This window comes from Pteronotus mesoamericanus, unplaced genomic scaffold, assembly GCF_021234165.1.
Source record: "Pteronotus mesoamericanus isolate MK-2021 breed Mesoamerican mustached bat unplaced genomic scaffold, CSHL_Meso_final scaffold_31, whole genome shotgun sequence".
In the NCBI taxonomy this organism is placed as follows: domain Eukaryota; kingdom Metazoa; phylum Chordata; class Mammalia; order Chiroptera; family Mormoopidae; genus Pteronotus; species Pteronotus mesoamericanus.
The window spans coordinates 2,037,030-2,061,735 of record NW_026555312.1 but is presented as its reverse complement, the minus strand read 5'-3'; the positions used below and the strand labels follow the sequence as shown (position 1 = coordinate 2,061,735).

At 38.7% G+C, this 24,706-nt stretch overlaps 1 protein-coding gene and 1 pseudogene across 1 annotated transcript in view; both read left to right on the top strand.

Annotated features, from left to right (window-relative positions):
- The first annotated feature begins 882 nt into the window (after positions 1–882).
- Positions 883–24,706, top strand: part of LOC129085681 (guanylate-binding protein 7-like) — a 34,446-nt gene continuing 10,622 nt past the window's right edge. The window contains exons 1-7 of the mRNA XM_054592098.1: positions 883–976; positions 4,862–5,057; positions 8,184–8,311; positions 18,734–18,843; positions 19,053–19,249; positions 20,659–20,904; positions 21,794–22,074. Of these exons, the coding sequence (XP_054448073.1) occupies positions 4,868–5,057; positions 8,184–8,311; positions 18,734–18,843; positions 19,053–19,249; positions 20,659–20,904; positions 21,794–22,074 (1,152 nt within the window). The 5' untranslated portion in view covers positions 883–976; positions 4,862–4,867. The remainder of the gene's footprint in view (positions 977–4,861; positions 5,058–8,183; positions 8,312–18,733; positions 18,844–19,052; positions 19,250–20,658; positions 20,905–21,793; positions 22,075–24,706) is intronic.
- LOC129085644 (cleavage and polyadenylation specificity factor subunit 5-like) lies at positions 12,521–13,152 on the top strand (annotated as a pseudogene).

The following is a 24,706-nucleotide window of genomic DNA, read 5'->3' as shown; positions in this document are numbered from 1 at the left end:
CAGAAATATATTAACTGAAATGGAATGGACACACAGCTACTTTTGTTCTGAAGTTCAGTAAGATGGAATGCAATTTTTAAAAGTGAATTAAATTTTCTCTAGTATACAACCAAAATACATATGCCAGCATTCTGGATCACACTGAAATTCATATATGATAGGATTAGCTGAGCAGAAAGTAACCAAAATGATGAGACAAAATATTTGTAGCATTTGTTAGCTTTTAAAAAAATTCCTATGTGGTTTTGGTCATTTTGAATATTCATTTTTTAATTAGTATTTTTCTTCTTTTTAATTTGAAGCAGATTCTCAAATTATATTGTCATCACCCCCTTGCCCACCAAATCTAATCCACTCTTGTATAAGCAAGAAACATCTGTAAGTATACACAACAAAATAATAATTAATTTGGGCTATAACACCAGGAAATTTATGCACATGAAGGCATTGGTACTTTTCTTGTTAATGGGGAAAAAAAAGGTTGAACACAAAATACTCTATGAAAAAGGAAGGAGAAGAATTGAAGAGGTGAAAAAAATTAAGGAAAAAAATTAATAATAATGACGTCTTCCCTCACAAAACTATCCCTGTTGTTCTTTGCCTCACATTCAGCCTGGTACTCGGTCTTCCTTGCTGGTTCAGGGAACACAGCCAACGGAGGAGGAGGTCAACCTGGGATTCTGAAGGCAGGTGTGGAGGAACCACGACTTTCCTCCCATCTTACCTGCCTCAGATGAAAAACAAAAACAAAAAGAAAAGCGAAGGTAGTAGGGCACCCAAACGATTCAATTCTCAAAAAAAAGCACATGTCCTTTCCATCTGGGTTCTTATCAACCCGAGCCATAACTGCTTGCCTGTAATATCTGGCACGTTTCAGCTCCTAAAGAGAACAGTTGGTATCCGGAGGAGCCGGGCGCTGAAGGAGCTGGAAGAGCGCAGCTGCCAACGTGTGCCCTGCCTGCAGCTCCCAAGACAGGTAAGTTAACTCCTGGACTTGGTTTTCCCTGCGCACGTTCTCGTGTTCCTTAAACCTCGGCAACAGCAGAACGTGCCCAAAGGCACATCCCACATGGAAGGGCAGGTTGGGCACTGGAGGGCAGGGAGGCAGCAAGAGGCTAGTGCTGGGGCAGGGCTCCCAGCAGGTGGGCATCTCTGGATCAGAGGCCCTGGAGAGGCAGGCGACCTGCGCGCGAGCCTCTTGTCCCCAGGATGAGCTGCTCTTCTGGCACTCACCCAGCGCCACACAAACAGCCCTGCATTGGCGGGGGGGGGGGGGGGGGACGAGGAAAAACGCATCCTACCTCAAATGTCTAAAGGGGCTAAAGTCCTTCCTGGCCCTGAGGGAGGAAGCCCGTCAGCTTGCAGAGATGCTCCGTGGACTCCTTCCCCCTTCCCCTCCCTCATCCCTCCTCAGGCTGTCCCTGCTCCCTCACCCCAGCCAACCACTGGAGAAACTGAAAGAAAAGATGATTCTTAATTCACAGACAATTCAAATCCTCAAAGATTGACTGATTAAGTATTTTTATATTAACAATACTTAATATTGCAAGAATAGTACAAAGGTGAGTTATATAGAATAACTCAATCTCACGCTCACTAATCAAATGTTATAAATAACTATAAGATCAAATAGTGTTTGTTTATCATGCATTATTTCTAATTTGTGGTCCATACCAGGCACTGTATCACAGTATCCTTTGATACTTGCTGACAAGTCAGGGCTTGGGGCAATTCTCACCATCACTTCAGATAACTAGTTGACTCTCCTGAAGAATAAACTTTGAAAAACAATCCCATACAGTATAACGATTTCATATTATTTGTTTGTTTGACATTAATAGCTTTTGGATTGGGTATTTCGGTATACTTAGATTTTTTTTTAAGTTTTGTTAATGCATCTATTTCTACCCAAAATTTTGAATATTCAGTCCAAGAAATAAGCTCTGCAATTCCTCCCGATAATACACCAATAAAAGATTCATGCTTTACTCCCAAATTCTGCTCCCAATCACCTATAAGAAAGTAGAGAAACAGTACAAAAGTACAAAAGTACAACGCCCTTTGTACTGTTTAAAAAATTCATGTTATTTTCTGACAAGATTTTAGGTGCCTTATTATTTCTTGGCAATTTGCAGTTCACTGAATATATCAACGCATTTGAATGTGTTGCTTAACTTGCTCATTGTTAAAACACTACACTAATTCTGGAAAATTTCTTAATTTATTGAAACCCTGTGTGGTACCTACCAGCCTGTAAAGGAATGAATCAGGCAAGAATTCTTACTGAATCTATTATAAAACACTAATAAGAAAATGGAGCCTCACAGAGATAAGTTCCCGTTTCAAGGTCTCACAGACAGTAAGTGATTCGAACCCTGGGTCTTGAACCCTGGTAGCCACTCCAGGATCTGTGCTCCGACATCCCAGGGCTGCCCTGGGTTCCTCCCACAGGACTCACCCTCCCTGACTGGCCTCCCTCCAGCTGCTGCCGCTGGTCCTGTCATGCCTGCTCATCATCCTCGTGGGATGTGTCCCCCCACTTGCTTCCCACTGGGAGAGAAGTGTCACCATTTCAGATCAAAGCCAATCCTTCATCTTCACTTAGAAATTACCCTCCCTGCTCTCTTAGACACTCAATTTTTCATCAATGCATACTTAGGATTCAGTATGGAGCACATCATTTTAACAACACTATAAATCTAATCATATATTTAATCTTCCTAATAACCCTAATGACCAATATAGTTTTATTTTTAGTGTTGCCATTTTATCGAAGAACAAACTGAAGCACAGAGAAGTTAATTTTTCTAACGGCCACACAGCTAGGAAAGTATGGGAATGTATGAAAGTTGTTTAGCATTGTCTTTGAGAAAATAAAGGGGCAATCAAAGCACTTTGACTGCTCTCTGTCGGTTGATTTCATGAAATACGCACTGTGATGAAAACACTGAAGTAGGGCCTCACCCAGCCGTGGGACTCTGGTAGATCTGGGCAGACCCTAAAACGCCCTGACTACTGCCTCTTTTTCCTGTTAGCATATAAATAAGAAATGTCCTTTTATTCCAGTTAAATAAATGAATTCTTGCACTCATAACTGTAAGGCCTATAAAGATCTGTCCTATGGTGTTCTGAGAGTGAGTCGCATTCTTTATCTCTTTTCCTTCTTCTTCTTAAAGTCTCCCCTCCTCCAGCTACTCCACTCCCACAATTCATTAAGCATGCCCTGCTCAAGGTCACAGGCCACATTTATTTCTCTCTCTGAGAGGCCTCCCTAGCCACCCTCTATATAATCCAACCCCACACTCCCTACCACAGTCCCTGCGTATTTTCTCCTGAGCACTTCCCATCATCTAATAGATATATATGCATGTTGCTTATTTGCTTTATTAAGCATCTGTCTCCTCCCACTAGAACAGAGCTCCTTCAGACAGGAATTTGTATCTATTTTATTCACCAGTTGATACAGAGCACCTAGAACAGTGCCCAGCCCATGGTAGGTACCCAGCTAAGGAGGAATCAAATCCTTCTGGAACTCCAGATATTGCCTCTGGTCACTCCTCACCTCCTGCATGCCCCATCCTGCCTCTACTTACCCATAGTATGTTAGTGTTCTCAAGGCTCCATCATCAGTGCTTTGCTTTTCTCTTTCTATTCCTTTTATGCATTATGTAAGCAAGGTTGTATTGTCACTGAGGAAAGACCGGGCCCAAAGTGGGTCTTTCTCAGGCCAGCGTGTAGTGTATGGGTTCTTGACTTCGTGAAGAAAAGATTTCATGACAGGAGTCCAGGTGATTTTGAGAGTATGTTTTTTAAAGTTGGGGACAGTAGGGAAAAAAGGAGTTAGGGTAGAAGAAGCAACAGAGAGAACCTAAGCAGTGCTCTGCTTTGACTCCCCAGAAAGGTAATTGGAAGGAAGTGTGCTGAGGTGTGGCTGCTGTTAAGTTACTTGGAACAGTCACAGTGACAGAAATGAGCTGAAGCGAGTCTGCTTTTAGCTCACTGGAAAGTCAGAGAGAAGGGGGGACCAAGAGACAGGATCAAGGGGAAAGACCGTGACAAGGGCTCACTGCTCCCCTGATTTTAAGTCTCATGGGACCCTTAGAGCTTAAGAAGAAGACAGTAAAAAGTTCATACCCAAGAAAGGGCGTGGGCGTGCTCTAGAGACTGGTATACTCTGTCTTGAAGGTTATGTCTTCCTTCTGTGTTAGGGGAGGTTTTCAGCAGAATAACCATCAGCTTTCCAGGCATGTTTTTAATACACCAATGCTTCAAAATAAGCATAGAGGGGAGTTTGGGGTTATTCTATTATCTGCTTTACTGTTTTACTTTTATCTTGGGTCTGTCTGACTTTAATTGAGTTATTTGTTTCCCTGACTTCATCTCTTTTGGGGTCCAGCTAGAATAAATGGCACTAACTGGTTCTCTGTTCTCTATTTCTCCAACCAGGGCTATTTAAGCTATGTATCTATGGTTAGGGAGGAGAGGTGTAAACCATTTGCTCTCAAGTGTCCTTGGTTAGGGAAGATAAGGTCTTGCAATTCACTAGGTGGCTATAAGTTGTTCAAATTGTTTGGCCTTATTTAATTTTTCTTGCCTCAATTTCCAAATTCCATTTGCCCAGGAATTTTCCTACCTTCTTACTATCCTCCCTCAGTTTTAGGGTTCATTTATGGATTAATTTGATAATGTACATAAAGTATCTGTATCAGGCCTTGACACACTAAGCTAAATCTTATCTTTTAGGAACATACAAAATGTGTAAGCTCCAGAAGCATAAATTTGATGGTGCAAATGTCTTCTGTAACCACTAGATATGACTTTGGGATCTTGTATTTTACTGAGTTTTTCCTCTGGGTTCCAGCTTACCATGGCATCTGGATCCACTACAATGAACCCCATCTGCCTGGTAGAAAACCAGAAAAATCAGCTGAGAGTAAATCCCAAAGCACTTGAGATTCTCGACAAGATCTCTCAGCCTGTGGTGGTGGTGGCCATTGCAGGGCCATATCGGACAGGAAAATCCTATCTAATGAACCGCCTGGCAGGGCAGAACCATGGTGAGTGTTGCTCGGGGTCATTTGCTTGGAAACAGTGACTATACAGGCTGATCCTACCTCCTTCAGGGTCATCTTAGGCAAGAACCTAACTCCTCCCACTGAAGAAAAATTAAATTCTCATTGAAAAATTCATAACTTTAACTCCATCTGTCCACAGAATTCTCACTCATTTGTTCAGTAATAAAGTGACCCCCAAATTTATCAAAGGTCCACCCTATAAACCATCACTGGGGGGCTCAGCTCCAGAATTTATTCTTTCCCTTTCTCCTAACTCTTTAGCCCTAAACTATAGGGTAATTTCAGTAACATCCAAATATTTTTCAATATTTCCTGTTTTTGAAAAGGAGTAGGAAGCAGAACAAACAGCGGTATATTCTAAGTATTATATCTCAGTGGGGATACCACCTAATTATTTGCTTCATATCATAGCAAAACTTTGATGAATTATTATACCTCTCTTTCTCCCTCCCTCCCCAGTTGTTTTTAGTGTGTGAACTATGACTCATGTAGAAAAGTGTATACCACATACATATACAATAACATTAATAAATATAAAATGAACATCTGTGTAATCACTGCCAAGATCAACAAATAACACATCATCAACACCCAGATGCCCCAATCATGCCTGCTCACACCTCGCTATAGCTCACCAATGTTTTGATTTTCATGGTTCTCTCCCCCTACCCACACCTTTCTCCCTCTCTCCCTTTCCTTCTTTCTTCCTCTCTTCTTTTTGATTCTTGATATCCCACTGACTTCTAACAAAAAAATTTTGTCTTTGTATTTCTTTTAGAGGAATTCTTAACCACCAATCAGGGGAGGACACTTTTCCTTGCCTTGCTTGAATTAATTATAGGGTTGTTTTGTTTTGGGGTTTGTTTGGTTTTTGTTTTGGGTTTGTTTTTTTTGTGTGTGATTAAAGGTTTGAGAATTCAGAGAGACGTTAGCCAAGTGGTTTCAACAATGTGCTTTTTATTCTACTTAAGTTTAACATCAGGTGAGAACCAGGTGACTTCCCATTCCTGAGGAAGTCTCTACCCAAATTGTGATTTTACCACACCGCCCATATCACAGAAAGAATAAAAAGAAAGAGATTTGCACCCAGTCAAGTTCCATGAACATGACCAGGTCCTCCCTCTCTCTCTCTCTCTTTCTCTCTTTCTCTTTCTCTCTCTCTCTCTCTTTCTCTCCCGATGACTTGCTTTAAATGTTTTTTACATCTCATACTTGAGAGCAGTGACCTCAAATTACACCTTGTCTTTCCCCACTGGGGGAATAGGAACTTCAAATTACTTTATATTTGTCAGAAAGAAAACAAACAATATCACATATGGAAGAATGCTGACCATGTCAGGCTTTATATCCTCTCTGTGGACTACACCCTGAATGTGGAAATTGAATGTCCCGAGCCATGAGGAGTCAACCTCCCCTAGGTATTTCATCATCTTCACTTCTATTCTTCATTGAAGGAAACATTGGCATATGTCAGGTGTTCAAAATCCTGGACTATGGAACAGGATATATCATCAGCAGCTTCCTGGGCGTATATCTCATATCATCTCTCACTGTGTATTTAATTTCAGCTTTAGAAAAAAGGATCTAGAAAATCTCACAGGTCCTTTCTGCTTCTCTTCCATCTTATCCCCACCTGAGGCAGTGAGCAAAGAACTGATCACTTGTTTAAAAAAAGAAAAAGACAGCTGGTCAAGATGCTGGCATAGATATACACAGCTTGCCTCCTCACACAACCACATCAAAATTACAACTAAATTATAGAACAACCATCACTCAAAACCAGTAGAAATCAAGTTGAATGGAAGCCTGACAACTACAGAATTAAAGAAACCACACCGGTCCAGACTGGTAGGAGGGGAACTGACAAGAAATGGGCTGGTCCCATTTCCACATGTGTTGGATAAAACTTTAGGATATTTCAGGAACTAAGAGTCCCAGTCCCATACCATGCCCCCAAGCCCAGACTTCCAGTGCCAGGAAGATAAGTCTCCATTACTTCTGGCTGCAAATACCTGTGGGGATTGAGTTGGTGGAAGAAACTTCTGGAGCTCCAAGCAGTTTCTCTTAAGGAACCCACACACAAACTTACTCAGACTCACTCCCTTTGTGATGCATCACTGACTAGCAGCTTGGAAGGCACCACTGGCATGCAGGGAGGAACTGAAGTGTCTGGCCTCAAGGCGAGAGCTGGGAGACAGCTTTCTCCCAGACAGAAAGGCAGCCAGAGCCATGGAACCAGCATGTGGGGGCTATAACAGAGACTCCATCAATCTGGCTAACACTTCTCTACCCTGGAGATTCCTGAGACTCTGTCCCACCCAACTTACAGCTTTTATAAGTAGGTTTTCCATATGAGCGGTTGGTCTTGGCTCATGCTTCACAAGTTCCTAAATCCTTTTAAATAAAACAACAGCTGGCCTCAGTGAGCTCCCAGTCCCCATGCCTCTTGCTAAGTAGCCCCAGGCACAGCACTAGCAGCAGTCAGCCCAGATTCATAGCTTGGCTTCACTTAGGAATCTCCAAGCCCAGCACAAGCAGCAGCCATCTCAGATTGGTCTATAGCTTAGGCAGGGTGGCCCTGGGGCAAAACACAGGATGGGCTGACCATGGCCTGCACCAACCATGAAACCCAAGAGCCTGCACACTCAGTGGACATCTACAGAGACAAGAAGAACAGAGACACAATCGTGGATACAGAGAGCATTTTGATGGTTGCGATATAGGGGAATGGATGAAGAGGTTAAGGGATTAAGAACTACATAGATAGTTATAGAATAACCATGGGGATGTAAAGTACAGCATAGAAAATCAAGTAGACAAAGAACTTACGCACATGACTTATGTACATGAACAATAGTGTGAGGTGAGCCTGAGGGAGTGAGGGATGCTGGGTGGAGGGGGGCAAAGGAGAATAACTGGGACAACTGTAATAGCATAATTAATAATATATAATTTAAAAAGAAAAAATGAGGAAAATACAAGGATGAAGGTAAGAAAAAAATTTCAACAAAAGCTGATGTATCTTACAGGTCCTAGCAGGACACAGATGACCCATTCAGCATCCTGGACTCTCTGCTCTTACTGTATATTGCTTCCTTTTCTTTGCAGGTTTCCCTCTTGGCTTCATGATGCACTCTGAAACCAAGGGCATCTGGATGTGGTGTATGCCGCACCCCTCCAAGCCAAATCACACTCTGGTCCTTCTGGACACTGAGGGTTTGGGTGATGCAGAAAAGGTGAGGCGGAGAACCTTCTTACTTTTTGGCACATTTTAATATGCCAGCTCAGTTAAAATTTTATGACATATTACTCTAAAATACAAATTCAATTATGACTAATGAGGCTAACTTCTTGAATTTACTTTTGTTGAATTTACTTTCTTGGTAAACTCAATACTTTGATTAGGAATAGATCTTTTTATTTTAATGCAGGTGCAGATGATACATGTCAAATACTTACTGGGCAGCTGCAGTCAGGGCTTTCTGTTAAGTACTACAGATATAACAGTGAATGAAGTAAGCCCCAGAAACTAGTTGAAGAGGAAAGTAATATGCAGTGTTATCAGAACAGGGTACCATGGATACAAAAATTGAGAACCTAACCCTGTTGGTCCTGAAAGAAGCTATAACTCATGGGATCTACTAGTTAAAGGGTGTGAGATTAATGGGGTTTGAGGTAGGACCCAGGAAAAGGGGTTGCAGTAAAGTAACCTACTTAAATAATCTCCAGAAAAGCTTCAGCTGCACTAGGAATATGCCTTCCTTGAAGATGAATTCTGCACTGACTCCTATAAAAACATGTATTAGACCCACAAAAAGCACTATTAAGGGATAATATAATGCAGTATTTTGTACTTATAGTGATCCTTGCAATTCAATATTTTCTCATTATTTATATTAGTGTGTGTCTAAGCTCAGAGTAGCACCAGTGAATCTTTGGCTTCCATTACTGCAAAAAAAATTTTTTTTTAAATTTTTTTCAGCAGATCTCTTCTGGTTTATTTGTTATGCTTTTTCTTTTTTTAAGCATATTTTATTGATTATGCTATTACAGTTGTCCAATTTTTTCTCCCCTTTATCCCCCTCTGCCCTGCTTACCCTCTCTAACCAGTATCCCCACCACCACCTTAGTTCATGTCCATGGGTCGTACATATAAGTTCTTTGGCTTCTCCATTTCCTATACTGTTCTTAACTTCCCCCTGTCTATTTTGTGCCTACCAATTATACTTCTTATTCCCTGTACCTTTTACCCCATTCTCCCCTCTTCCCCACCCCTCTGATAACTCTCCATGTGATCTCCATTTCTGTGATTCTATTCCTGTTCTAGTTGTTTGCTTAGTTTGTTTTTGTTTTTGTTTTCTACGTTCAGTTGTTGATAGTTTTGAGTTTGTTGTCATTTTACTACTCATAGTTTTGATCTTCTTTTTCTTAGATAAGTCCCTTTAAGATTTCAAATGATAAGGGCTTGGTGATGATGAACTCCTTTAACTTTACCTTCTCTGGAAAGCACTTTATCAGCCCTTACATTCTCAATTATTGCTTTGCTGGATAGAGTAATCTTGGACGTAGGTCCTTGTCTTTCATGACTTTGAATACTTCTGTCTGGTTTCTTCTTGCTGTAAGGTTTCTTTTGAGAAATCAGCTGATAGTCTTGTGAGAACTCCTCTGTAGGTAACTCTCCTTTTCTCTTGCTGCTTTTAAGATTGTCTCCTTATCTTTAATCTGGGGTAATTTAATTATGATGTGTCTTGGTGTGTTCCTCCTTGGGTCCGATTTCCCAGGACTCTCTGAGCTTCCTGGACTTCCTAGAAGTCTATTTCCTTCACCAGACTGGAGGAGTTTTCTTTCATTATTTTTTCAAATAAGTTTTCAATTTCTTGCTCTTCCTCTTCTCCTCTGGCGCCCCTATGATTCCAGTTGGGACATTTAAAGTTGTCCCAGACATTCCTAAGCCTCTTCATTTTTTGGAATTCTTGTTTCTTCATTCTGTTCCAGTTGAATGTTTATTTCTTCCTTCTGTTCCAATTTGTTGATTTGAGTCCCGGTTTCTTTCTCTTCACTGTTGGTCCCCTGTATATTTTTATTTCACGTCCAATAGCCTTCACTTTTCCCTCTTATTTGCAGCTATACTCAATCATATCTGTGAGCATCCTGATTATCAGTGTTTTAAACTCTGCATCTGATAGGTTGGCTATCTTCTCATTGCTTAGCTCTTTTTCTGGAGTTCTGATCTGTTCTTTCATTTGGGCCATATTTCTTTGTCTTGGTGCACCTTTTACATTGTAAGGGGCAGAGCCTTGGTTATTCACCAGGGTGGGGCAACCTACATAGCTGTGTTGTGGGGCTGTAGGTGGGGGAGGGGTCAGAGAGGGAACAATGTGGCTTGCTTGGCTCTCGCCCCACTTTCAGTCACTTCCCTTGCTACCCACATGCAAAATGGACACTTGTGGTGCTGATTCTTGGGTGGGTGGGTTTGTGTATGTTCTACAACCCCATGGGTCTCGCCAATGAACTCTTCTGTGAGGCTGGGAGTTTATACTGCCACCACTACTCCCACTGGTTTTTACATCCAGAGGTTTTGAGGCTTCAGTTTCCTCCTGTGGAACCCTGGGTTGTGCTGTCTGTCTCGGTCCCCAATTGTTCCTGCTGGCTTATCTGCATGTGAATGTGGGATATCCAAGTCTATCAGCTGCTACCTCACCCACCTGGTCTGCTGGCTTTCCGCCTACCATCTTTGCCCCCATTGCCTGACTCCGCCCCTCCTACTAGTCTGGATGGATGTTTCTTCTGTAACTCCTTGATTCTCAGACTTCCATACACTTATATTTTCTGGCAGTTCTGGTTGTTTTTGTTTTTAATGTGGCTGTTATCCTGCTTTTGGTTGTACGGGGAAGCAATGAGTATTTACCTATGCCTCCATCTTGGCTAGAAGTCTCTTTTTTTAACTTTTTTTTAAAGGTGGGGGAATAAATTTAGAAAATCTAAATGTAAAAAATACTCAATAATCAGCTCAGCATAAACCCATGATTATCTACTGATGTCTAATAGATTGTGGTTTGCATAAACCGTCTTCTTTTTACATAATCATACTTGTCAAGGCAACAAGACATACCAAATTGTACTTCTAGAAACAGAATTACTTGGTGCCCTTAAACTTTCGTGTATTTCCATAGTATCTAACGCTATTGCAAAGTCACTCATCACTTGCCCTGAATCTTGTTTTCAGCCTCATCATCTACTCCCACCAACCACACACATAACCACTACTTCAATCAAATGAAATAACCCTGTAATACTTTTATATGGCCACACTTCTGACAATTCTGATTGGCTTTGGTTGGTCCTACTACCTGTATGGTCTCTTTTGCTCCACAATTCCACATTCTGCCAATTCTTTAAAGCCCAGCTATTTTCAATTTAATGGGATTATACTGCATTCAGATTTAAATCACTTCTTGCCCTGAAATCATGGAGTACTTTTTCTAGATTTTGCATTCCCCTTTGTCTTTTATGTTATAGTGTTGGATTTCACTCTAGGCAGAGTTTATCACCTTGGATGCATTTATATGTTGCCTTGTACATCTGACGCTCCAGCGAGTCATCTCTGGAGGTCAGAGACTGCCCTACGGAACTTTATATCCATAGAAGCAAATGTAGTAGCTGGAATTTTTTAGACTCACAATGAATAGTTGATGAATTTAATTGAACAGCATTTTTGTCCACAGTTAGCCTGTGGTTGGGAAAAATTTGCAAAGAGATCATTGCCCAAAGCAAGAAATACTTACTGTAATAAGCATATCAGTAATTAGTTTAGAGGAAAGGGATTATAATAGAGAGGGAGACAGTCAGGTCTTCTAAAGACATTTACAATGTCTCTTTCTTGATGGTTAGAGGAGTGTTTGCTTTATGGTTTGTTAATTTGTATATTTATGTTTTATATGCCTTTCTGTATGTTCCATGGTTCTAGTGAAAACATTAAAAAAGAGAAATAGAAAAAGAAATATCATTACCCAATTATTATAGAATATGTCTATGTTTTAGGCAATGTATTAAATATATGGCACATCTTTACAGTGTTGTTTACTTCTATTAATAGCTAAATAAATCCAGGCCGTGGGGGGTCGATGTAAATACCCAAAATGAGGCTTGAATTTAGCATCATCTTCAGAGTTGTTGTTACTCACTCTACTATTCAGTCATTGTAGAGCTTACATAGTGCACAAGCAACTGAATGAGTGAATGAAGAATAGACACTGAACTCACTTTTGACATGCATACTCCTCTTGTACTCTCAAGTTAATGATGGGCAATGGCTGCTGAGTGGAAGAGAGAAAACTGATTCTCACACTGGAAAAGTCTCCCTGCTTCCCCCTTCCCAGTGGCTTTCAGTGCTTGGGAGGAATGTCCCAGTGCCACCAAATCACCGGCAGACCACCTTGCCCAGCATGGGGTTAGTCAGCAACAAGTACATCTAGCAGACCAAGCCCCTTACATTGGAGCATACCATCAACCTAGACTTTCTCACCAAGTACACTTTTGCTACAAAAGAGCCCTTCTATGGAAAGGATAGCTCTGTTGCAGCCACATTTCAGCATGTGAGGGAGGAACTTGATAAAATTTAATGAGGATGACTATAGAAGGGATTCTGATTATACATGAGCACTGGCTACCCATGTATTACTGCTACAGTTGGGGAAAACTTTCTTTGAATTACCTGATGATGGACTTAACCCCAGAGAAGATGAAGTCAAAGGACTGAAAGGTTTAATGACAGAGATACCAGGTGGTCAAGATGGAGTCCTGCAAGACTGAGTCATTGATGACTGTATTGGTAACTGGTTGAGACCAAATTTTGAACCTCCACAGCATCCGTAAATGCCTGAACATATTACCAAACCTAAGGAACACAAGTTGTTTGGATTCAAATTCAAGAGAAAGCCTTGTATGCAGTCAGTCCCTAAAAATTACAAGCGGTAACTGCACCATCATTTGTATTTATGACAATGTACCGGGATACTGACCCATCATTTCTAGTATCCCTCAGCTTTTGAGAAGGTTCAATTTTATATACAACTGAATCCCCACACCCTGAAGAAGTAAAAGAAGTGGTCTCTGAGCACAGCTCTACATTGTGAAGAATAAACATGGTAGAAAATGTTGTTTTGGGCTTTATTTCTTTTCCAGTCCCTAAATTGCCACCTGCTTTCTATTGTTTAATAGTAACATTAATATGAAGAACTAGATAGTGGTGTAGACAAATGTAATGTTTAATTTATTTTTGTCTCTTCTCATATGTTTTTGTGCATGCAGGAGGCGGCCAATCACTGGTCTCTCTCGCATGGATGTTTCTCTCTTCCTTCCCCTCAATCTCAAATGAGAATAAAATAAATCTTTTAAAAAATTGTGATCTATGAAGAAAGTTTCTAAAAGTGGGCCTGTTAGGTTATGAACTTTTGGGTCACAAAGTTAGATTTTTGAAATTAACTAAGTTATATTCACAGATATGAAAATTTGATTTTAGCAAGTGACACGAAGCTTTTTCAAAAATGTGTTCGAATAATCTGAAATCCAAGGACAGGACAAGCAACACATCTGTCAGCCTAATAGAAAAATAGAAAATTTAAAAAACTTTCAAAAATAGTGCTGAATTATGTTCAAATTTGGAAAACTAATGAAAGAACCTTAGGGCACAGGTGTTTGCTGGCTCTGTCATTGCTTAATGGTCACAGTATATTGTGTTTGCCGTATTATAGACTTGTTGACTGTAGGCTTAAGGTAAAGGAAATCTTGTAAAATACAGCTACTTAAATAAAAGAGGCTGGTGTGGCTAAGTTTTTAGTAGATAAATAGAAGTGAACTTTCAATTAGTTCTTACATCTTTATAGTACTGATCACGGGGTTTATGCCCTGAGTATTGGGTGATCTGAAACGTTTCATGTATTTTTCCCTATTTAGATTTGGGAAAAAGAGACCAAGAGTGGCTGGAAAATTGTATTCATAAACATTCAAGTTTAGTTTAGGTCTGTCAAACCTTCACATGGTGAGGTATCAAGTAGGGATGGTAACCCACCCTCACAAAGGTGAGCACCAGTCTCCAGGATCAAAAATGACCAACCAGCTCTGTGGATATCCTTTGAAAAAGACACTAGTTCTGTGGCTAGTCCTCTTCCCTCAAGGCTAACAGTCCTGCCCCTCTAGTTTGCATTAGTATATTTCTAATTTATACAGTTTTATTGGTGAGCTCACTGATTAGCTCAGTCTAAAAGATTGGGGAAGACAGAGATGGAGATAGCTTGACCCAGCCCACCTTCCAGGCTGCTTCTGCCTTCCAAGTGAAAAGTTACAATGACCACATTTCAAACATGTTAGCTCTTGCCATTTTGGGTGTGTGGAAAGAGGTGGACATTTTCCTAGTGTGATTTATAAACTGCTGTTAGTAAAGGAGTTCTAGAGTTGAAGAGTGATCTGATTCAAGGCCACTCATGTCCTGTACAACTGAAGCTTTGACCTAGAAATTTTTTCTTGATCACTTCTTCCCATTAAAATAGTACTTCAATCAGTCATCCATACACTGTGGCCTCGGTGAGAAAAACATTTGATTTAAGCTGGCTGGGTTACTAACCTTGGAATGGAAGAGAAATGATTTTGAGTGTAAAATTCATAATACACAAACCCAACTGTGTATTTTAAAACTGTGTTTGAACTAGTCACGTATAGTTGTATCTTGTTCTGTTTTCTTTTTTTTAAGTTATTACTCTTTTTTTAATTGTTCAAATATATTTGTCTCCATTTGCCCACCACCACTTTCCTTTGCCCCTCCCACCCTCTATCCTTCCTCATTTTGGCTTTGTCCATGGGTCCTTTATACATGTTCCTTGATTTGACACTTCCCCTTCTTTCCCCCATTACCTTCCTCCCTCCTTTCCTCTCATTACTGTCGGTTTGTTTTTTCCTTCAATGTTGCTGGTTATATTTTTCTTGCTTGTTTGTTTTGTTGATTAGGTTCCACTTATAGGTGAGATCATATGGTATTTGTCTTTTACCCCCTGGTTTATTTCTTCTAGCATAATGTTCTCCAGTTCCATCCATGCTGTCAAGAAGGATAGTAGCTCTTTCTGCTGTGCAGTATTCCATTGTGTGAATGTACCGTAATTTTTTGATCCACTCATTTACTGATGGGCACTTAGGTTGCTCCTAGCACTTGGCTATTGTAAATTATACTGCTATGAACATTGGGGTGCATAGGTTCTTTTGAATTGGTGTTTCAGGATTCTTAGGGTATAATCCCAGCAATGGGATTGCTGGGTCAAAAGGAAGTTCCATTTTTAGCTTTTTGAGGAAATTCCAAACTGTTTTCCAAAGTGGCTGCACCAGTCTGCATTCCCACCAACAGTGTACTAGGCTTCCCTTTCTCTACAACCTCGCCAGCACTTGTTTGTTGATTTGTTTATGATGGCCATTCTAACCAGTGTGAGGTAATATCTCACTATAGTTTTAATTTGCATTTCTCTGATGGCTAGTGATGATGAGCATCCCTTCATATGCCTCCGGGCCTTGTGTATGTCCTTTTTGGAGAAGTGTCTGTTCAGGTCCTTTGCCTATTTTTTAATGGATTGTTTGTCTTCCTGGAGTGGAGTCATGTGAGTTCTTTATATATTTTGGAGATCAAACCCTTGTCCAAGGAATCATTGGCAAATATATTTTCTCATATGGTTGGTTTCCTTTTCATTTTGATGATGTTTTCTTTGGTCGTGCAGAAGCTTCTTATGTTAATGAAGCCTTATTTGTTTATTCTTTCCTTTATGTCCCTTGCTCTAGGGTACATATCAGTGAAAATATTGCTGCATGGAGTATCTGAGATTGTCCTATGTTCTCCTCTAGGACTTTTATGGTGTTGTGATGTATATTTAAGTATTTTATCCATTTTAAGGGTTTTTTTGTGTGTATGGTGTAAGTTGATGGTCAAATTTCAATTTTTTGCATGTAGCTGTCCAGCTCTCTTGACACCATTTGTTGAAGAAGCTATTTTTATTCAATTTTATGCTTCTGCCCCCTTTGTTGAATATTAATTGACCAGAGTGTCATGGTTTTATTTCTGGGCTTTCTATTCTGTTCCATTGATCTATGTGTCTGTCCTTATGATCTGTTTTGATTACGGTGGCCTTGTAATACAGTTTGATGTCAGGTATTGTGATCCCTCCTTCTTTGTTTTTCTTTCTCAAAATTGCTGCAGCTATTCAGGGTCGTTTATGGTTCCATATAAATTTCTGGAATGTTTGTTCTATATCTGTGAAATACATCATTGGTATTTTAATAGAGATTGCATTGGATCTATAAATTGCTTTGGGTAGTATGGACATTTTGATGATGTTAATTCTTCTAATCCATGAGCACGGTATATGCTTCCATTTATTTGTGTCTTCCTTAATTTATTTCTTCAGGGTTGTGTAGTTTTCTGAGTATACATCTTTTACCTCCTTGGTTAAGTTTTTTTTCTAGGTACTTTATTTTTCTTGTTGCTATAGCAAATGGGATTTTTTTCATGATTTCTGATTCTGACATTTCATTATTGGTGTACAAAAATGCCTTTTATTTCTGGATATTGACTTTGTATCCCACTGTTTTGCCAAATTCATTCATTAGGTCAAGTAGGTTTTTGGTGGAGTCTATGGGACTTTCTGTGTACACTATCATGCCATCTGCAAACAATCACAGTAAAAAAAGCAATTATTCTGATTTCTTGAAACAAAGAGTAGACCTAGGGAAATTCAAATCTGATGTATTCCTACCACATTAGAAGTGGGTACAAAAACATTCTTAACACTAAGTCTTTTGATAAAAAAGTGTTTATCATAGTTCTTCAAGAACTAACAGTCTTCAGTGGTACATTCCAATTCTCTACATACTAAATACTGAATACTTTACTGAATAAATGAGCTCTTAACTGACATATTGCTGACTGCCTTCTGTGTTCCAGGTTTGCTTAAAAATGAGAGCCCTCTTCGATCTTGTATAACTTCAGTATTTGCCATTTTATTTTCCTAAAGTAACCCAAATAGTGCATATCTTATATAAAACTACTAAATGGCACTGGAGAATATTTAGTAGATTGAGGAAAAATGAAAAACGGTTCTACTCAAATGTTTTCAATCATATTTAACATCAACATCCCTTTGAAGAAAAGGGAAATTTCTTCCTAAGTGATGAAGATGTGTGATTTTTTTAAAAGTAGATAATACTTAAAATGGCATTATGATAATTCTGTATATGAATCTTTACTTTTAACAGCAGATCTGAATTGTTATCATTGTCTTAGCTTGTAACTGGCATGTGTGGTTCAGTTGTTACTTTGGATATTTAGTGGTTTCAATAAGTTAGCGCTTTATTTGGATACAACAACCAAATTAGCCAGTCTCTTTTTTTCTTCTGTGCCTGGTTAGAAATGAAAAGTAGAGTCCCCTTAGGTTCAGCAGGCCAGCAAGCAGTCAGTTTACAATTCCCTTTCTGAAATGATGTGACTCTTATACTCCCAGGTTTTCAATGAATTTATTTTTTAACTACCTGCTCAGTCACTTGAGATGAAATGCTTTGAGTAGCTTTTCCACCTTGGAGTTCCTCAAATGTAATATTTTGTCTAATTCATGGGGTTTGGGATACTGTGTGCCCATTACTAAGACTGTTTCAGAGAGGGTGCACTTTCGTACACGACACGGCCAGAGAAGGCTCAGTGTTTTCTGACTGTGAAACAAGTCAGCTTCTGCAGCATAGGTTGCATTAACCATAATTGTTTCACTTGTTTTATATCACTTATTAAATGGGACTTGCTTCAGTTTTCCTTTGTGTTTAAATGTGTGATGAGAAACCAATACTGTAGTATGATTTGAGCCATAAAACACATTTTCATATTGACTCATTGTACTTATCAAGCTTGTTTTATGAAAAAGACTAATACCTAAATAAGTCTAGATCAAGCCAATGTAGGTGTAATTTGTATTTTAGTGATGGATTACATTGTAAGATGAGAGCCAAGTTGGGAAAATGTATCTGTTGAAAGAAAGATCAGTGCATTTATAAAGTTAAATTTTTGTCCACTGTGTTCACATCTTAGAATACAGCTATCATTTGTAGTTTGGCTTTGAGAATTTTTCTCATATTAATTTTATAGTCAATATAGGAAAAAAACTGACATTTTCCTTATATTTTTGAACTCATTTTTAACTTTCAATTATAGTTGACATATGTTATTTATCAGTTTCCGTTTTACACCCCAGTGATTAGATATTATATAACTATGATCATTCCCATAAATCTCATACCCATCAGACACCATACATAGTTGTTAGAATATTATGAACTATATTTTCTATGCTGTACTTTACATCCCCACGACTATTCTCTAACAACTCATTTGCGCTTCTTACTGGCTTCACTGTTTTCACTTATCCTCCAACTGCCCTCCCAACTGGCAACCATCAAAATGTTCCTTGTGTCTATGACTGTTTCTGTTCTGCTTCTATTTGTAAAGCAGATGTTTGATAAAGTAAATGTTTGATTAAAATGGTACTTTCTTTATTTTAGGTGTTGTCATTTCAATTTAACACTTTAAAACAAACAAAAATAGTAGATACCTAAGATGTCTGCTGCAATGCATTTTCTAGGGGAACCAAAAGAATGACTCGTGGATCTTCGCCCTGGCCGTGCTTCTGAGCAGCATGTTCGTCTACAACAGCATGGGCACCATCAACAACCAGGCCCTGGAGCAGCTGCAGTATCCTTCCGGGGGCCACACATCCATGTGTCTTGGAGTCTGTGGGAATATAACTGAGACGATCTTGTTGTTAGTTTTTTCCTTGTGTTAGTAATCATTGTTCAGAAGAAAGGGACACAGGGTGAGCAAGAATGTTTATAAACATTGTTTCTGAGTAAGATCTGGAAATTGTGGTGTAAAGTATTTCTCATTCCTTAGCTAGAGCCCAGCTATGTGACTGAATTAACACAGCTAATCAGGACAAAATCCTCTCCCAGCTCTGGTGAAGAAGATGACTCAGCCGAGTTTATGAGTTTCTTTCCAGATCTTATCTGGGCTGTACGTGATTTCATGCTGCAGCTGGAGATGGATGGACTCCCCATCACTGAAGATGAATACCTGCAGAATGCCTTGAAGTTGATTCCAGGTATCAGAGGATGGTCTGGGTGGTGGAAGGTTCAGTAGGATCAACTGAGCCTTGTGATTCAGCACAGAAGGTCAGTCTTTATTTTTGATCACATTGAGGCCCTTGCTAATGATGATATATGTGTAACAGGTTGGTATGATTTCACTTATTTTTATTATTGAAAAAACTCCAGTGACCAGAATTTAAGTTGGCTGAGAAAATGTAGTATCCAATATTAGACCAAATGATTTTTAAAAATTGACATGAAAAAAATTAGGATTACAAAACTGCTCAAACATCCCAATGCTCAAAGACTTGTGTTACTATTAAGTTCAGAGCTTCTCTATTTCTACTCTGAGAAAAATACCCATTAGTGTGAAAGATGGTAAACACAAACTCACACGGATATCAAATAACTGTTTTTGAAATTTATTTTTATAGTCTACATTATTAGTCTGCATAGGTATATCTCCTTCATATAAAGGATATTTATACACTAAATGTTTTTTAAAAATCATTGATGTATCATTCCAGTAAGACTATTAAATCATTTATTATCTGTTTTTCATAACTTTATTCAGTCTATATCCTCATACAATATGTTACGATGTTGATATAATAAATTTATTATACAGAGTACATTTAGCAGAGAGGATAATGGGTGGTACCTAGAAACATATTTATTTTTGATTATTTAATCCTTTATTTATTCATACAAGAATCATTTATTGAAGAGCTAACATATGTTCCTCTTTGTAACACTGAATTCCTCTGTGTAACACTGTCACATTCAATATAATCTGGTATAGAGAGCAGGTAAAAAGGTCTCCAAGTGGCATAAGGTTAGCCTTGTTTTGATGGTGTCTGTGAAAAAATAATTCTCTGAACATATTTATATTGTGTTTATTTTTTATCTGATATTTAGAAGTTTTTCTTTACTGTTCATTGTATTGTCTTTCTCTAACATGATATTTTCCCCCGAAGTATTATAAATACCCTTATTTCTACCAGGAAATAACTTACTCTCACATGGGATACCACACGTTATTTTTGATATGAACATAGTAATATCAAAAGTATTTCTGTCAGTTTTGGAGATTAATCTATTATTCAATAAAAATTTAATAAATAAGCAAGCCACAGAACACAATGGAAGAGCTAAGGAAAACAATCATAAGATTTTTCACATGGGATGGACACCCCCACTTCTTCTCCAGAAGTACTTCCTTTGCTCCTGGTCTTGGACAAAAATAAATTAGTAAAATTTCTCTGCTTTGGGTAGGTTAGCTTTAAGGGCTTTGCATGAGTAAATAAAAGGAGACTTAACAGGCACTAGTGTTAAAATGATGTAAAGATCCCTGGAACCGAAAGTCTTCAATCTCCTTACTTGACGACTGTCTCATCAATGATTGATCTTTTTCTTTCTACAGGTGAGGATCCTCAAATCCAAAAAGCCAACTTGCCTAGAGGATTTATCAGAAAGTTCTTTCCAAGGAGGAATTGCTTTGTCCTTGACCGGCCTACAAATGACAAAAAATTATTGCAGCATATGGAAGACATGCCAGAAAACCAACTAGATTTGAATTTCCAAGAGCAATCCAAAAATTTCTGTCAATATATCTTCACACATGCAAAAACCAAAACCATAAGACAGGAAATCATTGTCACTGGGAATGGTGAGTCTTATTTGTTACAGCATATCTTTCTGTACTTCAATGTGATTGCACTCGGGGTTTGCTGGTAATTTTGTTTCCTTCCCTATGTGATGTGGAAAAAGCAGAGATTCACACCATACATAGACATGCATGTTTTTTCATTCAAGTTCCCCTGTATGAAGGATGTATCTCATGAAACTAGTACACTAGTGACATAAGCACAAGCTACTGTTAAGGATAGGAATTGGCATGATGATAAGAAGACTATGAATTCAGTGTGTCTTGGTAGGATACACTAGATATTTTGTGAATTTACACCATTTAGAAAATATATAACAAAACATGAGCCTCTGAAAGTTCATTAGAATTTGAGAAGCAAATTTAACCACAGCCTTATGTACAGGGCTAAGTTCATGAATATGCCACCTGGGTACACACAGTGCCCTGTACTGAGATGTGCCCACACTTGATTTAATGCTTTTGTAACTGTCCTGAAATTCTTGATGATTTTTTTAAAGGGGTCCCACATTTATTTTGGAATAGTGCCCACAAATGATCTACTTTGCTTCCCTATAAATAAACTCTTTTTAAAATTTCAATGAGAAAACTATTCTAAGAAATCCTTGAACATATTTGTTGAAATTATTATTTTAATATTATAATGCAATGAATTCATAAATCAATATAGAATGAATAGAATATATAATAAAGTTATTAGAAAGTGAACACATAAAAGAAAAAGGAAGATGAGTCAAGGAGGGGAAAAAGAGGAACATGAGAAGAAGAAGAAAGAGAAAACAGAAAACTTAAGTTCAATACAATTGTGATTTTTAAAATGCTGTTCTCTAAATCTTGTAAAACAACAAGTGACAAGTTCCTGTTCATTTCCTAAATATCATGTGTCATTCAGGGCTGGGGACTCTGGCAAAGGCCTATGTGGACACCATCAACAGTGGAGTGGTGCCTTGTTTGGAGAACGCAGTGGCAGCCCTGGCCCAGCTTGAGAACTCAGCGGCCCTGCAGAAGGCAGCCGACCACTACAGCCAGCAGATGGCCCAGCAAGTGAGGCTCCCCACAGACACGCTCCAGGAGCTGCTGGACCTGCACGCGGCCTGTGAGAGGGAAGCCATTAAAGTGTTCATGGAGAACTCCTTCAAGGATGACAATCAGGTGTTCCAGAAAAAGCTTATGGTAACATGTCTTAGCCTACATCCTTCCTGAAAACTGTCTTTCTAAAGTGATGCCTAGATTCCCTTTTTGTGACTCCATAGCTCATGTGTTTCTCACTGTAGATGAGCATGGATTCTTCCGAGTGAAAGGGCTCTATAGGCTACAGCCCCCTGCTTTTTCTAAAAAAAAAAAATCCAGTTTTTTACTTTCTATTGTTGCAAAACAAAATAGCATGCACTTAGCAGCTTAAAACAACACGTATTTATTAGCTCACAGTTCTTCAGGTCATATTCCAGAACATGATACAGGTACCCTGCCCAGTGTACCTCAAGCTGAAAACAAGGTTCACATAGGCTTGTATTATCAAATGAAGGTTCTGGGAAACTCCCCTCCATCTTCAAGTCAGCAATGGTGCAGCAGATCCTTGTATTGTTTCTCTCTGAATACTTCTGTCATTAACTGGAGAAATCTTCTTTTAAAGGGTTCATATAGTGAGGTGATGCTCACCTGGAAATGTCCACCCTGAAGTCAAGTGAGCTGTGTAACATAATCTCATCATAGGATTAATATTCATCATATCCACAGGCACAAGGACTATGTTCTAAGAGTGGTCACCAGGGAAGAGAACTCTTAAAAGACATCATAATTCTACTTACTACGGCACCTTCACTGAAATTTTGTCTTTGAGTCTATCTTTGTCTACCTTGCAGGTTACAAAAATTTCTCACATCATACAGAAGAAAATTATCTTCATTAAAATGTATGAATACAGCAAATAAATTTGGTTTCTATATTTTTGCACAATCAAACCCTCATTGAAAAAAGATTCATGATGCTTTGTAACTCTGTTCAGAGACCACAACTCATTAGTGGGCAAGTGATTTGCTATGTAAATATTTTTATCCATAGCAACCCAAGTTTACAAAGGAAAGTCATATTGAACTTTCCATTGCTCATTGTTGATTAATCCAACTACTGATAAAGAAACCATGCATAATATTGGATTGCATATTTGAAAGCTGCTAGAGAATAAAATTTACAACTCATCAAAAGAAAAATAAAGATTTGTAACTATACAAGGAGAGGGATGTTACTAGACTTACTGTGGTGATCATCTCGCATATTTAGAAATATCAGTTCATTAAGTTGTATACCTGAAGCTATTACAATGTTATATTTCAATTATAAACCAATTGTGGGGGACATCATGGAGTTCATGTCAACCAGCCCCATCATTTCACAGGTGTTGAGCCTGAGCAAAAGCGAGGAAGAGTCAAAGTGATGCCTGGTCATTCCAATTCCCAGTCCACCCTGATGCCATAAGACTGCTTCTTTTATTTTTTACTTTTTTTCAATTATAACTGACATACAACATTATACCAGTTTCAGGCATACAACATAGTGATTAGGTATTTATATAACTTATAGAGTGATCACCCCAGTAAGTCCAGTACCCATCTAACACAAGACAAAGTTATTAACATATAATTGAGTATGTTCCTTATGCTGTAATTTACATCCCCATGACTGTTTTTATAACTGGTAATTTGTACTTCTTAATTCCTTCCCCCTTTTCACCCATTCCTCCAAACTGCCTCCCATCTGGCAACCATCAATCTGTTCTCTGTATCCATCAGTTTGTTTCCATTTTGTTATATTTAGTCTGTTTTTTAGATTCCACATATAAGTGAAATCATATGGTATTTGTCTTTGACTTATTTCATTTCGTATAATACCCTCAAAATCCATCCATGTTGTCATAAATTCCAAGATGTCATTCTTTTATATGGCCAAGTAATATTCCATTGTATAGGTGTACCACTTCTTTACAAATTGTCTATTGATGGACATTAGAGTTGCTTTCGTATCCAAGCTATTGTAAATAATGTGGCAATAACAGGTAGGTTCATATGCCTTTTCAAATTAGTGTTTTGGATTGCTTCAGATAAATATCCAGCAGTGGAATTGCTGGGTCATACAGTAGTTCTATTTTAAATTTTAAAAATCTTATTGTTTTCCATGGTGGGTGCCCAAACTTAAAATCCCACCAACAGTGCATGATGAATCCTGTTTCTCCACATCATCACAAACACTTTGTTGATTTATTGATGATAGCCATTCTAACAGGTGTGAGGTGATATCTCATTGTGGTTCTCATTTGAATTTCCTTGATGGTTATTGATGTTGAACATCTCATTTGGCTCTCTGTATGTCCTCTTTGGAGTACCAATTCAGGTCCTCTGTCTGCCCATTTATTAATTGGATGTGTGTGTGTGTGTGTGTGTGTGTGTGTGTGTGCGCGCGCGCGCGCGCATGAATCTGAATGAGTTCCTTATACTCTTTGGATATTAACCCCTTATCAGATGTACCATTGGCAAATATCTTTCCCCACTCAGTAGGTTGTCTTTTTGTTTTGTTGATGGTTTCCTTCACTCTGCAAAAACATTTTAGTTTGATGTAGACTCATTTCTTTATTTTTTTTTCTGTTTTTTTCCCTTGCTTGAGGAAACATAGCCAAGAAATATATATTACTAACAGTAATGTCAAAGAGTTTACTGCCTACGTTTTTTACTAGTTTTATTGTTTCAAGTATAAGATTTAAGTCCATAATCAACTTTGTGTTTATTCTTATATGTATCTGTCCCATTTTTCC